The sequence below is a fragment of the Astatotilapia calliptera genome, chromosome 12 (assembly GCF_964374335.1).
Source record: "Astatotilapia calliptera chromosome 12, fAstCal68.1, whole genome shotgun sequence".
NCBI classification, from domain to species: Eukaryota; Metazoa; Chordata; class Actinopteri; order Cichliformes; family Cichlidae; genus Astatotilapia; species Astatotilapia calliptera.
The window spans coordinates 20,913,037-20,928,568 of NC_137433.1; the positions used below are offsets into that span (position 1 = coordinate 20,913,037).

At 40.3% G+C, this 15,532-nt stretch overlaps 1 protein-coding gene across 1 annotated transcript; it reads right to left on the reverse strand.

The window, feature by feature from the left end:
- Positions 1-3: 3 nt before the first annotated feature.
- git2a (G protein-coupled receptor kinase interacting ArfGAP 2a) lies at positions 4-14,969 on the reverse strand. The gene is made up of 22 exons (XM_080309192.1): positions 14,782-14,969; positions 14,583-14,664; positions 11,699-11,832; positions 11,213-11,325; positions 10,960-11,065; positions 10,742-10,828; positions 10,496-10,626; positions 10,311-10,405; positions 9,766-9,811; positions 9,308-9,359; positions 9,148-9,220; positions 8,922-9,019; positions 8,678-8,789; positions 8,429-8,571; positions 8,187-8,336; positions 5,182-5,430; positions 4,218-4,307; positions 2,833-2,915; positions 2,519-2,710; positions 2,091-2,222; positions 1,506-1,569; positions 4-1,362 (listed from the first exon to the last, which is right to left on the reverse strand). Exons 2-22 carry the CDS (start codon positions 14,632-14,634, stop codon positions 1,150-1,152), a joined length of 2,415 nt encoding a protein of 804 aa, XP_080165318.1. The 5' UTR covers positions 14,635-14,664; positions 14,782-14,969; the 3' UTR covers positions 4-1,149.
- Positions 14,970-15,532: the final 563 nt, after the last annotated feature.

A 15,532-nucleotide genomic window follows, 5' to 3' on the forward strand; every position in this document is an offset into this window, starting at 1 on the left:
TAGTTATAAATTAAGTTTATTTAGAAAATAATTATTTCCCCAAAATGCACCTTCTGCTGCATCACGCATCCCTGCACTCCATGCAAGCACAGAGATGGACGTTACTTAGAACAGATTTCAGAAGGAAAATGAAATCTGCAACACCTGGCGATGATGAACATTGGCTAGCACAGTATTACAGGATCCCATATGTTGCACATTACACACAAAACTAGCAGCAACAGAACGGAGCACAATACACATGGACATACATACAGTATGGTTACTAGCACTAAATATTAACACCAAGAGTGGCTGTAGTGTACAGTGCAATGGGTAGCCTATTAGAAACACACCAAATAATCCTAACTTGATGCAACAACATCTCGGTGCTGGTGAAGATGATAACTTGGCCCCTGAACAAGTGTTTCTTGCATTTATTGACTTGACAAATGGGCACACATAAATAGCTGCAGTAAGTGCACTGCAGACTGGATTACACTTGGGCAGGGAGCAGGTCATATTAATAACTTTTTTTTCCCCTCAGTGTAACAAACATTATCAGCATTGCGCTGAAACTGAAATGTGCGTAAAGTCTTCAACTTATGGAAGCTAACAAAACCGTACGCTCGTTTTTTCTTCCTTTTTTCATATTAAAACTTTACAGTGTAGTGATGCTTAAACAGTGCAATATATTAGAGGAAGCTCCTTTTGCTACAAGAGTGTTTGTAATAGCATCCAATGATAACGATTTCATGGCTCATTTATGGTTTTTCAGCATCCATGCATGGCTTTGGTTTGATAACACTGACCAGTATCATATCGATTTACTGTGCTCTTTGTCCTAATGCAAGGCATTAACTCTTTAATGATATTTTGTAATTCTAATTATCAAAGACAGAACAAGCTATTTCCCCAGCATGTTAGCTGGAAAGTCATATCACCCCCCCCCCCTCAGAAAATGTGCTTCTACAAAAGCTGGCTAAGTTTCTGACTTTTCCCTTGACACCAAGACTTTGTCTTTAAATATTGTCAATGCTTATTCATAAATAATTAAAAAACAAGGCATGCATATACCACATATACAAAAAACAAAAACAATAAAATAACTATAAATGCGTATAAAAACAAAACTGAGATGCTGACTTCTTTGCAGCCCTGTAAGTGCTGTTAGTTGGTATTTTCCTTTGTGGTGATGGTGACAAGCTGCTTGGCGGCCTTGGCAATGTCATAAGCACATTGGATGACCTGCTGGGTGACCAGCTGCATGTCCGGTCCTGGGCAGCCCTCCGAAGGCACCGCCTTCCGGCACTCGCCCTGGAGCCTGCACGCACTGGAGGTCAACAAGCGCAGAGAGCCTCTCACCGTCTCTGAACGCGGCTTCTGCAGAGGAAGATTAAATGATCTTAATAAACATAGAAAAAGTCTGCTCACAGGCCTCTTCAGAAACGGGGTGCAGTGTGCATCCAGGTGTCAAATAACAAACAATTAGCAGATCCATTCTTTGCAAGAAAAAATCTATTTACCTTAGGAAATAGGGCAGCCATTTCTGTTACAGCCACATGTATTCTTTCTGAGCAGGGTATGAAGCTGTGAGGTGAAAAGATTGAAGTCACAGTCAGAAAGTAAACTGAAAGTAACAAATACAATGGTTATAAAAGTGATACGAATGATCAATTAGCTAATCACCACTGCAATCAGGTTACTTCACAAAGTGGAGGTGCAATTTAGTTTTCAGAACACACCATGCACCATCATCATCGACAGATTACCTACAAAACATGCCATTTAAAAGACATTTTAAACCTTGTAAGTAAACAGCACTTTAATTCTACAGTAAAAAACGTCAAGATCAAAAACAAATATGCTGTCAGCTATAAGTCACTGCACAGATGCACCTTACCTTTTTTACCTAACTAAAGCAAAGTCAGCGCTTGAAGATAAAACATGAAATGAATTGATGTTTGAAACTCGGCATACTCAAGCATGCAGCACAATATGACAGAAAAAGAGACAGCTTGTTAGCAGGTGAGGCAGACCAGAAGAAGAAAGTGTCTGAGGGAGAGGAAAATAAAACTGTGCCTGGGAGGCAGGGACAGAAGCCAGAGTACCAGGAGGTGGGGTCGGGGGACCGGAGGCTGAGCGGCTGAAGGGGAGAGGGGGCCTTCTCAGCCCAGGGTACCAGAGTGCTGAAACATCCCAGGCTGTGCCTGAGCCGACGCACACCTTCACGCTCACATGGTCTGATGGCAGGAGTGATTGGTGGCGACACCAAAACAACATGATAACAGCGGAGCAGAGAGGAAGTAGAGTGAGGAGGAAGAGTGACAAGAGCAGGACAAAAAAAAGGGGGAAATGACAGGGCTTACATGGAACTAATTATAACAGAGTAGCTATGAATGTAGGAGGAACTTGAGGTTTAAAATGAGAGCAAGGAAACGAAAGTTTAAAAAAAAAAAAAACACACACATATATATATATATATAAATCAGTTGCAGAACTCGTAAAAAAACCCAAAAACCTTTCATCTCATTCTGACCTGTCATGTTTGTTCTCCTGAGCAGCTCGCAGCAACTCCTGGATATTCTTGGTGATCTGTTCGGTCTTGCGGATGACGTCCTCTGTGCTGGGAAGCGTGGGGTCAGAGTCCATCTCCAAATCATCAAGTTCAGGGATAGAGCTACCCTCCCCCAGCCAGCCACTGCTCCTCAGCCTCCCTCTCCTGCAGAACCTGCTAAGTGGGTGAAAAAAAACCCAAACAACAAATCAAGCCCCCTGCAAAAACCTGTTTTTTCCTATTGAACTGTACATGAAGACCACTTTGCCTCACTGACTTCTGGGTGATTTTCTTACCCCGAGTCATCCATCTCCGAGTCATTGAACGTGTTGTCATAGTCACTTTCTGGCATGCTGCTTTGCTTCTCCAATTTTGAAGCCTGGGAGGGAAGAAAGAACAATATGAGAGAGATCCAGTATTACTCACGGCAAAACCCAGCAGCAACTGTGGTGAAAATACATTTTCTTCATCTAAAAAGCAAAAACATAAGACTCATCTGTGTGCTGTGCCAACAAGAAACTGCACAGCCACATCAAAGTGGAGTATAAACAAGTAAAGGTGATGCAGAGGACTGAATCAAACAAGCCAGTAAAGCTGTAAAGCAAAAGCACATCTACAGTTTAAAGATTTCACATTAGTAGAGCAGATTATGCTGAGATCATATCATTTATTTGCATTAGTATGACACTTGTTACCTTTCCTAATACCTTATGAAACCTCTTGAAATGCCAAAGCAAGGCTGGATTTACATGTGACATTTGAAAACAGCCACACAGAAAGCAACAAACCCTAAAACGTTACTTTACAAGTGCGGCACAAGCTTTTCTCCTCTAAAATAAAGACAAGTAAACCCCAGAGGGCCCACACTTGCATATGTGAAGTCAGAGCTCAGTGGTGCATGCCACACAACATAGGCACGCTATCTTCATACCATATAGGGTTTGCTGTGATCTGATAGCGTGACTTAACTTTATGCAAATTCACACTCAACGCTACATCTAAAAAAACAGGAAGTTCACTGTACTACACAACATGTTCATACTCTGACAGTCTGCGTTCAAGAGTCTGAGCAAAATCCTCTCTGTGCATGCAATACTAAATGCAGCACATTGTGGGATTATCTCATGCTTACATAAATTGTCCTCTTAGCAGATGATCAATCGCTTCACACTGCAAACCACTCACAGATTTCCACTGTTTGGTTGTCAGAGAAGTAAAAGCAAAGTAGCTAAGATTTTGTAAGAAACAGGGCAGAAGGAAACTTTGTCTTATTCTTAGAGTATTTCAAATGAAAAAAAAGTCCAACTAAAACAATATATAATGTGCAATTTCTTTCCTTTGTCTTCACATAGATTGCTAAAATACTTTAATATCATCTCATATACCAGTTTCTAGAACACAAAAAAAGCAGCGCTGCATGACAAGCACAGATTTCTGCTCAATGCTCAGCAGTGACGCAGAGGTTTTGCCTTTACAAAACCCCACAAATTCCATTTGTTTAGTAGGACAATGAGGATGATGCTGATGAAGGCAGGTATCTGGCGGTGAGGACAGCCGATGGAAGGATGGCTCATGCAGGGCAGATAAAGAGCAGGAGAACAGAGGATGAACGGGTAGAATTGGGCTCCGAGGAGATTTGCGGCGTCCCGCGAGACGCAGACCGAGTTAGGATGTACTTAACCTTTTGAGCACTGTCGTCCTTCGACCAACACAAGGTGGATGGAAATGAGGGAAGGGATGAAGAGGTGGTCACAAAAGCGCCCCTTTCCGTCTAAAGACAGGGTTCAAATCATAATGTAACACAGACACACACACACAGATTTCTTAAAATGAAAAGACCTGTTTATACGGACTTACAAAAAAGCTGAATGGATATTAAAAAAATACTGTGTATGGACTGGAGTCGATGCAAAGCTGTGCAAAGACCGTGAGCACTGAATTCAAAATAATAAAAGTCTTTCTTAGCTTAGGATAAATCAATAGTACAAAGACAATGCAATGGAGCTTAATCCTCCTATTTTTATTCCCTGAGCTCCACTGTTTCCTTTCGGTGTACAGTGCTTTAAAAAAAAAATATCACTGAATAGCCTGGAAACGAGCTGATAAAGGGAAAAAAATATCAGAAACTATAAGTCACAGGCTTGGATTAAAACCAAACAGAGCAGATGGACAGTTAAAGTGAGTGTGTAAATGTATGGTGCATTACAAAAACACAGAGTATTTGTATGGCAGTTTAATACTTTATCAACATAAAAAACACAGTACAAACCAACACAAACCATGACAGCATGTTTCTGCGTGTACAACTAAGTCTTGTCTAGCAAAAAAATTAAAAAGGCAGCACTCCCATTAACAACAGATGTTTGCAGATGTGTGTGTTATTAAACTGGACACATATTGCGATTGCTCTGGCTCTATCTAACATTGCATCGCATTGTGGTTTTTAATGAGTCAGTCTTTGAAGAAGCCAAAAATTAAAAAAAAAAAAAACCCAAAACAAAACAAAATAAAACGTGCGTAGTGGAAAATGAGTAAGGAGAGACACAAACACAGGCAGGGGAAAATGTCTGCAGACAGGATGAAGACATGAGGGACAGTCACTGAGTGGAAATGGCAAAGGAGAGCAGGGAACAGGTCTTACTTACATGAGTTGGGAAGGATTGAAGGGTGGGGATTCCCTCCTCTGAGTAGGGAGTTTCCCCTTTAGGGAGATAGGGCTTCAGGCCTGAGCCGGTCTCATACATAGACATGGGCCGACTGGCCCGTGCAGACTGCCGGCGTTTCAGGGCAGAGGGACTGGAGGGGTCAGGGTAGTCTGTACCGCTGGGGATCTGATAGATATTGGTAGTGACCTGCCGCCTGAGAGAGGTGTTCTCGCTTTGCAGAGATTGCAGCTGGAAGAGATGTCAGTAATACACTAAGAGGGGCGCTTTAATGCCACTGTTTCTCTAGATTGCTATCTATTTAAATTTTGATAGATTGTTGCCGCTCCTACTGCCAAGGTTATAATTTGGCAGAAACCACCAATCTTTCCAGATACAGAGTTTGAAACATGTTCTTTTCTGGCACGTCACCAATATACAAAACCTGAAGCTGTTTTCACAACTATGAATGAATTATAAAAAAAAAAGTCCATAGCTATGGAGAGAATGCTCGCTCAAAGCTCTGATAGATTTTCATCACAACACCCCTCCTATAGAAAAGTGTCTTGCTGAGTACCCTTCACTAATCATTACTAACCATTGCCATTCATATTCAAACAGCTTTAGATTCTGTTTACTTGACGACAGTATCCAGTAGTTAAGTATCTATAGTGCAGGGAAATTCAAATTCAAGGTCTCGTCTGAAACAGCATCAAAGGAATAACATGAATTTTGGTTTGGGTGGATTCTTTTTGCCTATCAGTGCAAAGCTCAAGATAAGCAAGCAAAAGATCATTGTACAGGTAAGAAACACAGGTGCAGTTCAAGTCAAAGATTCAGCTGCAAGGAAAGGTTTGTGAACACTTTGGAATAATCATGATTGCTGCATGAAAAACTAATAAACATGGTCTGATCTTCACCCAAGTTACAATTATAGACCAACACAATCTGACGAAACCAAAAAAAAAAAAAACACAAAACTCTCCCTCCCAGTATAAGCAGGAAAAATAAGTGAACCTCTATGACACAGATTTCTCCAGAAGTACTTTAAGTCACGTGATCCAAGTCAGTCTATGAACAATATCTAGGAGGACTATAGAGGTTTAGGAGGACTAGAGGTGGACAAAGCTGGAAAATACTACTAAAGCATGGATGAAAAAACAATTTGGCTTAAATTAAACAGAAAAAGTATGGTGAAGAGAGCATCATGGTTTGGGAATGCTTTGCTGCCTGAGGGTCTGGAGGCTGAGGTTGAATGACTTAACAAGGCAATGGAGACAGACTAATTGAAAAAGAGGACAAGGTTTTTCAAGTTTTTGAAAAAGCTTCAACCTTTTCAGATGTTTGCTCTTCTTCTTGCACCTTGGGTGAAGTTGTCTCAGAAACCTTTACCCTGTTTCCCCACCTTTTTCAAAGATCACGTGAGAATCTGACTTAACCCAGATAAGATGTTGTAGCACAGCCCAATGCAGGCTGTTCTTCCAGAAATCCTGATGAACTTCCGAAGAAACTGTCCAAAATTCCTCAATGTTGTGCAAATCTCATAAGAAGCTACAGGAAACACCCGCTAGAAACTATGGTTGGTAAAGGAAGTTCAATAACATTAAAGAGTTCACTTATTCCCCCCCAAACCTGAAGTAAGTGCTAACTCGGTGTCAACGAAAAATACAACAGTTTGTGTATTTTTGTTGCATTTGTGGAGAGTCATTGTGTTGGTCTATACCTGTGACTGAGATCATTATCGGACCACATTTTATAGCTTAACCAATGCAGAAATCCAAAGCTTTCCACGGTTCTTCTTCCAGGTTTACAGCACTAACAGACTGACTCAGGAATTATAAAGGGATTCAGGGATGCTCTAAACATCAACATTTGATCAAGAATACACTGGCCTTAAATACTACAACTACTTTAAAACTGTGATGAAGATTAATAGCGATAAAGCTAAAGATTGTGCTTATGTGATCATGAACTGATATTTAAATATAAAAAGCTAACAAAATAAGAAACATTTGTACTTTTGAAACTACAAGGTACAACCACAGTAAGCCAAGAAAAGCCACAGTGCTGCACGTTTTCTCCACTACATCTTTATCTAAATGATGCTGTGTGCTACAGTTTACTGCAGGGGGAGAAACAACAGCAGACTGAGTGCAGCTACGTGAATGCTCTAGATGCTCTTCATCAGCTCTAAAAGTAAAACGACAACATTGTAACATCACTGTTACTTTACCCTGGGTAAACTTTATACCAGGTTTACTTTACCAAATAAGTAAATAGTAACTTAATAACTTCCAATTTGGTTTAGTTTTAGCAAGCTAAAACTGTATAAATCTCAAATGTCTCCCATTAAATCATCAGTTGAGTTTAACAGTATAAGGTGAGGTGTTCTGTGAAAAATAGCCAAACAAAAAGTCCACATGTGCTAAAGTATGTTCCCCCAAATAGCTGGAAATCATCCAAAAACATTCATTGCAGTAAACACAGTATATATGACAAAGCAAGGCACACACATACAATTTCAGTTAGTCACTGTGTGTTATCAAAGGGATTAAAAACAAAACAAAACAAAACAAAAACAAAAAAAACACCATCATCAATTATATCATGCTTTTTCTTCAAACATGCTTGTTAGTAACATTAGACCGGCTTTAACTTTAATTTATAAATTAGGTGGGAAAAGTGACCTTGGTGTTAAACCAAAACACACACACACACAAAAAGGAAAAAAAAACAAAACAGAAATCTCTGGTTTACATTCAGACTCTGAAAATTGAACATGCTGGCCATAACAGAGGGTGGACCAGCAGGGTGTCACAGCAGCCTTATCGTACCACAGAGCATTCCTATTCAGGTGGTTCGGCCGTGATTACTAAACACAGGCTGGGCCTCCACACCAGAGAGCGTTCGCACTGTGCAGGAGAAGTGCTCTGCTGACCGCTGTGCCCCCGCCCCTTCTAGTCCGGCCCTCGATGTTAGTGATCTTACGGGTGGAGCGCGGTGGGTACCTTTTTCTGCATGAGCCTCAGCTCATCGCTCAGACTGTTGTTTGCTTTCATGAGTTGCTGGATTTTTGCTTCAGAGGCAGAGAGGGCGGTTTTCACCTCCAGGTATTCTTGCATAGTGATGGGTCCGTCTGAGAGGTCCGAGTCCAGGCTCTGTAAAAGACATGCCAAACAAAACAAAGAGGTGAATGATGCAAAAGAGATTTCATTCAGGGTTTTAGTTTGTGAAAATACTGTCTGGGTACCTTGGTCCTGTCTCCTTTGCTTGATGGGAGCTCTTGATCTGTATCCTCATCAGATGCCACACTATCATAGTCAGGCTGGTCATTGTCCTGGCTATCACTACAGTGTCTGACGGCCACGTTCTTCATGATAAGTTCAACGTTGTCTAGGACAAACAAGAAAAAAAACCCAACTTGTTTTGTTACTCTGTATCTTCATGAGACTCGGGTGTCGGGGGGGATTTTTGAAGAAAGTAACAAGAAGACACCGACCTTTGGGACTGACTATCGGATTCCCTTGCTGTCTGCGCTTTGCTTCACTTAATATGTCAATGACCAAAGTTGCAAATTCATGTGCATTAAATCTTGCAAGCTTTTGCCGCCCCTAAATAACACACAGAAAGAAAGAAAAAAAAACACAAAGAAATTACACAAACAATGCACAACCTTTAAGGTAACAACAGAGAGAAAACCAACACAACCACGTTTGCAGGGGTGTTCTGCACAGCTGACTTGCCTGGTTTCGTGTTGATGAATACTCCGGATTCACAGGAAGGAAAGGAACCACAGTTGTCTCTGTGACCAGCGTGCTGTGATTCTGTGTTGCCAACCACACTGCAGAGAATGAGCAGAGTGCTGTTTAAGGCACGAGTACAGCTGCAATGCTAGTGGAGGTGTTGAAGAGTGCGTGTGAATACCACTATAGATGCATTTGAGTCCTCTGGTAAGGGGTAAAACTCTACCTGCATCAGTCTCTCGCCTGTCCACTTCATCATACACGTCCATGGCCAGCTCCTCAAATAAATGATTACTGAGCTACATTAAATAGAAAAGAAAGAAAAATCACACCTGAGCAAACTTCAGGGGAGAATATTTAAAATGAAACACAGTGAAAACACTTACAGACTGCAGTTTCTTTTTCGCTGCCTTTGCAAGTTCCGATAAATCTGCACTGCTGCAAACAGAAAATTGTGTTTGTGAACATTGCTTAATAAATTCGTAGGTCTGTAGGTCTATTGCTACTATAATGCAGTTTATTTTCAGTAATACTTACATGTTCCTGATCCCAATAAATGAAAGCAGTTAAAACAGATCGCATGTGTCATTTGACGTGCAAAAGTATTTTTCTGCTCTTTTTCTGCTTTGAAATTAGAGCTAATAATGAAAACTTCCCTCACTCTGTTTAAAAGACTGCAGCAAGCTTAACTTCATGTCAGAACAAGACTCACAACTAAAACAACCATCACTAAATGCCTCACTGCATTCACTCTGCTGGCTCAGTTCAACTTAAACTCATTCACTCAGGCGCATGTTAATTGGTAGACATGCATCATACTGACGTACAGCTTCTGCTTTCTTACCTGTCGGCCATTTGTGGAACGATGAAGTGCTGGCCGCTTTTATGATCTGAAAGGAACAACGCGAAAGTTCTGGATAAGTGCCAAAATCCTTCGGGGCAATTACAGGAACTGTATTCACTTTCTGTTAATCACCATTTAAAATCTGTATTTAGCTCATAAGCAAATTTGATCAGCTGTAGAGCCACATCACTAAAACACCTACAGCACTGTGCAAAAGTCCCGGTCTGTGCTGGATTGTTTCACATTTCTTGAGGATATGACTTTTAGATACTGTTCGTCTGCTGTTTTTAGGTCTCCCACTTCTTCTTTTGCCCTCCACTAGTCCAGTTTTCTCAAAATTATTAAGTCCACACTGCACAGCATGCTCGGATATGCCAAGCTTTCAGCCAGAAGCTCTTAGAATCACTTTGTTGGTGCAAAAATACTATTTTATTTTTACAAAAACATCAAGAGTTCTTGCACATTACTGCTCACCCAGCAGCAGCAAATGCTGCTTTTTCAGCTTTTTAAAAAAAATTTATTTTAAATGACACATCTCCGCTTACCTGGTTTTCGTCCACACAAGTAAAACGCCAGTCGATCGGTTAGTTCATACTGAATTTCCACCAGCCTGTCTGCCAGGTCGTTGTGGCCAGCTTCTCTACAAAACCATATTTAAAAAGTCAAATTAAGCTTAATATTTTGTCTTATATATAAATAATTATTTTACATAATAAACACGTAGGCTTGCCTTGCACAGTCAATGGGAGTTTTGCCTCTGCTGTCTGGAGCACCAGGATCTGCCCCATAAACGGTCAACAGTTCAACCTGAGATACTTGCCCAGCCTTTGCAGCTACATGCAAAGGAGTGCTTCCCTTTTCCTGCCGAAGACAATGATCAACATAACAAAAGCCAGAACATGAGCCAGAATTTGACAGAAAAAAAAAACACATGCAAAAACACGGAAATGATACTTTTAAATACAGAAGGTCTTACAGGATGAAAGAAATTTGCTTGAGCTCCGAGTGTCAGCAGCCTCAAACAAGTCTCCAGATTACCAGTGCGTACGCTTGAGTGAAGTTGCTGGGGGGGAAAAAAAAAAGAAATAAAAAAATTTAACTGTGACTTTAAAAAGCACAACAATAGAGCTCTGTTCAAAAACATGCTTCCTTTCTTTCCCTGGTGGATCACTGCACCCAACCATTTCTCCTCACCTTGCTTAAATCCTTGGCTGTTGAGCTGTCATCCTCTCGGCAAGGTATGCGATGGACAAACACCAGCATTTGATATTTGGCTCTTATAAACTCTGATTTGTTTGGACTTTTGGGATGCCATGAAACACACACACACACACACAAAAGACATTGAGAGACTATGAATGAGAAAGCAGCAAGAGAGTCCATTGTCATTTTTTAATTAAAAAACAAAAAAGTACTCCATAATCATTTCCAAACATTTATGACTCACTGGAGTTTGTCCTGAGGGTTGGCCTTGCGTTTTCCACTCGTCACAGACGCAGGGTCCAGAAGGGAGTGCTCCCAAATTGAATTCGCACCGTTGTTGTATAATGTCTGAACCATCTAGGTTAGATTAAAAAGGAAAGCATCGTGTATAATTTCTCATATTGATTTAGACCTTCAAATGGTGAGGGGAAAATAAATAAATAAATAAATAAATAAATAAATAAATAAATAAATCCCCTTCCTGTGCTGCACTTGCTATATTTGGACAAAAATCAATACACCTCAGGGGATCTGCTGCACTTGATGTCATACAGCTCTACTGAATTTAAAACTGAAGTAATACTAACCCAAACCCAAGTATAACATGTTCTAATGGCTTTAGTTCAGCATCTAAGCACAGAAACTACAAGTAAGACAAGTTCACAGCCAACAGAATAAATATGCATGCAACAGCTGAATGATCAAAATATTTCTGTTGAGGATTATTTACCTGCAGCTGCGTAGGGGGCCATGGCGTGTGCGTCAGGTGGCGCACTTGGGAGCTGTGTCTGCCCAGGCTCCGATGTACACTGCAGCACTCGTCGCAGATCAACACGCCTCTGTTCACCGAGGCCCAGCGAGGTTCTGAGCGAGAACAGAAAACAACCAGGTCACAATTATGATAGATAAATTGTGCACTTAGAGTATAATCTTGGAGTTCGAGCAGTTCACTGGTTTTACTTTGATCAAGCTGAGGAAGTTAATCTTTCTTTCTCTTTTTATCATATTCAAATCAACTCAGTGCTTCTCTTTTGACAACAAGCTGGACCCAAAGAGTCTCCTGTTACCGCTGTTGTAAGATGACCACTACAGGCAGGTGCTTACTTGGTAATAATTATGATATTTTGCTTTTTTGTCCAAGGAAAAAACATCATTTGATAGTTCTTACTCACAAGTACTGCTAATTTACCCAAAGTTTAATACAGTTTATTCTTCTGTGCCATAGGACTCTTGAAAATTATAGCCAAGCCACAGTGATATCAGTACTTCACACACACCATTACGCACCTACAAAAATGAGCTCTCAAATGTTTAGAGGCACAGAAGTAACCGTTTTACATGGATCCTTCATAATTCTGACAGATTTAGCTGGATTGGGCTTAAGACAACTATCTTTTAGGTTCCTAGCACCCTAAAAAGAGTTGTGATTTCATTACAGAAAGGGATAATATCGGAGTTTCGAGACAACATAAGAATTTCAGTTGGGCCAAAGATCCCACAGAATGAAATAATCGACAGAATCTGATTGTTTTGATAGCGTAAATAGTCCCCATATGTATAAGGTATTTAGTTTTTGATTGCTATGGCATGATTTTATGAGTTAAAGCATATTATTTTGAGGACCCCTTAGCACAAAGCTGTCCCCAGACCCGCTCTGAGAAAACAAACATATAGTTATCTATAGCTGAGAAAGGTCCCTGAAAAATATGCTGTTTAATCCTGCTCAAGTGGCATTCGCTGAAAACTAGTGTCCTGCTGGAAGAAATAGCTGAGGCTTTTCAAAATAGTTATTTCATATATTTTATTTTTTTTAAAAATCTTCATTGGCTTTCAACACATGGGATTAACAAAATGTTGGTGTTGGCGTTTTCATTAAATTTCTGGACACTAGATCACAATGTATTATATGTTATATAATTAAACATAATAATATCACAAGATGCTGAGTGGATGCTTTAAGATCTAATGAAGAAAAACACAATCCAAGAAAGAAAGAAAAGAAAAAGCCAAACTCAAAACAGGCTGTGAAAAAGGTCACATTCATAGTCATGTATCGCCTTTCTGACTGCAGATTTAGGTGAAGCTATGGGTTGCGTAAAAAGGAAGTGAAGACTAACAGAGCAGCTTCCTCTTTCAAAGCACTATAAAGAAAATACCTGAAGAACTAATAATCTTAGAACTGAGCTGCAATATTAACCTAATGCGTGGTGTTTTTTGCCCTATGAATTAAAAGTGTACTATGACTCTGTGACCAAAATAAATGTGTTTACTTAACCTTGGCCTATTTTGCACGGTTCATGCAGTGCAAAAGTCACAGAGTTGTCTTCCATCTGTGCACAGACTCTTCTTGACAGCAAACATCAAGACTAGAAACACTGTAAAATGATACAACACTAAAGCCCACTGAGTTTCAAGCAGATAGAGTGACGGGACAGGCGCTGTAAAAATCCCAACAGCAGCTGCAGTGCAAGAGCAACAGATGCAGGAGGTCGCTGGACAGATTGTGGCTCCTGGTCCCAGAGTTTTCAGAATCTCTTTCTAACAACTGTCCCTCAGGACCTCCCGAGTCTCAGTGCTCTCCTCAGCACGTGCTGCTAAATTTAATACCACATCATGAAACGCTAAAAATATTCACACCCAACAACTGGTAGCAGCCATAAAGTGGGGCAATCCAGGGCAGCTGCTGAGGAGAGCTCAGGGTTAACTAATGACATGAGTGACATGATGACAGACGAGCTTCTTAATATTTGCGTTCCGCTGAATGATGCAAAACAAACCGATGTATTTTCTATTATTAGACTTTGCTTAATTTACAGTGCATTATGTCGCCACAAGAAGAAGAAAAATAAAATCTCTCCTGCATTGAGTATGCGGTCAATTCACTCAGCATCCTGTTTTGCTTCCTGTGCCTGCTGAACAGCATCACGTCATTTCTATACAAGTGGAACTTCTGTAAGTACAGCCTCAGACACAATACAACAATTGTATGCTCAGCTCTCAGAGCTTGGTGCCATTGGTCCCGAAAAACAAAGCTCTGTTAGAGAGTGCTCGTGTACCCTGATGCCATATAAGTAGTTATAGCACTATTTTTTTTACTCTATTACATTACAAGTGACTGGTTACAGATGACACGGACTGCAGATTTGGGTTAATGATGCAGCGACTTTTTTAAATAATCAAATCTTTATGAATACAGTAGGAAATACAATACAGTCATTACTCATTAACACCTTTAGTTCAGCTGAGTTCCATCGTGCCAGAAGACCACTGTTATGCCCCCTTTTTTATTGCACTTTACTCATGAGAAACAGTTAATCCCAGCAGTTGAAAGTTAATTTTATAACGGGCATATAAAAGGGACATATCATATAATTATAATAGGGTTTTGGTTGGTTATTAAACCAAACGGCACCCTAAAAACTCCTTTCATGAAGGGAGCTATGGCGTTAGATATGAATACTAACTAGGTAAACTGGATACCCTAAATTACTGTAAAGAGAAACCAAAGTGTTGCCAGCGCTGCTAATCGGATTTATTTGGATTTGGGGTGTTTCTTAAGCACCAAATGTCAGCTAACAGACAAACACTGCATAGATGGTGTGAGTTTTACTTACCTGGGACACAGCAATCTGCGCAGACCTCAGTGTTTCGCAGGCGTTTAGACATCCTCAACTCGGGAAGAAACGCCTTTTAAAACTGAGTAGAGGAAATTGTGTCCGTTATGCTAACCATTGATTACTCCGTTAAGATGCCTTCCGCGTTAGCTAAACCCAGCAAATTAAAAACAATCCAACAACTAACTATCGTACTTACTTCCTTTTAACCGTTGCGAGCCTTTTCGTTTTTTGCTAGAGTTGGAGTTATGACCATGATAACATTTCCTCCCGCTACAACGCCGCTCGTCTGCAAGTGAGCTGACTGAGCAGCCACCTGATTAGCTAACTAGCCTGTGCACACTTGGTAGTTTACTCCTCTGCCTCTAGACAGCAGCATTTAGCGCTAGCGCGATCCCAGAGGCAGTTGTGACTGTGACCTATAATTGTGGTTTACTCTGCCCATAGTTTTGACTCTCAGGAAATAAACCTCTCAAAATAATACGAATAAGTCCTGCTTGAAATTTGTTCCGATTCTCTAATTTTATAGCTACGGGTAAACATGAAATATGAATACAACACAATACTTGTGGAGCTCGTTTTTGTCGGTACACAACCTGACAAATTAAAATCAGGGTTTTAATTTTCCCTAAAAGAGGTGAGTTTGATCTACTCACCTTGGAGTACACTGTAGTATTTTTTATGTCTTAAATTAATCTCCATACATGTTCACCTACCGACAGCCTTTTAAATCGCGCTTTGTACATCTTTAACACTGATGCAATTTTAGATTAAAAAAACAAAAACGGCAAGTGACCAACCCAGATACAAGACATGAAAACAGTCATGTGTATTAAATCATGTATTAAAATTTGACTGCGTAGAGAAGAAAAAGGCACCGAACGTAACTGAGACAGATGAGTTTTTAATTAATATTGATTTGTGAAGTTTTAAACAATAAGCCGGATACA

What these genes read in the sequence shown, in the direction of transcription:
- git2a (XM_080309192.1), bottom strand. Translation starts at nt 14,634, where the DNA reads ATGTCTAAACGCCTGCGAAACACTGAGGTCTGCGCAGATTGCTGTGTC. An exon ending in GCAAAGGAGACAGGACCAAG is followed by an intron (nt 8,337 to 8,428) that starts GTACCCAGACAG and finishes TGTCTTTTACAG; the next exon opens with AGCCTGGACTCGGACCTCTC. An exon ending in TCGGAGATGGATGACTCGGG is followed by an intron (nt 2,711 to 2,832) that starts GTAAGAAAATCA and finishes CCCACTTAGCAG; the next exon opens with GTTCTGCAGGAGAGGGAGGC.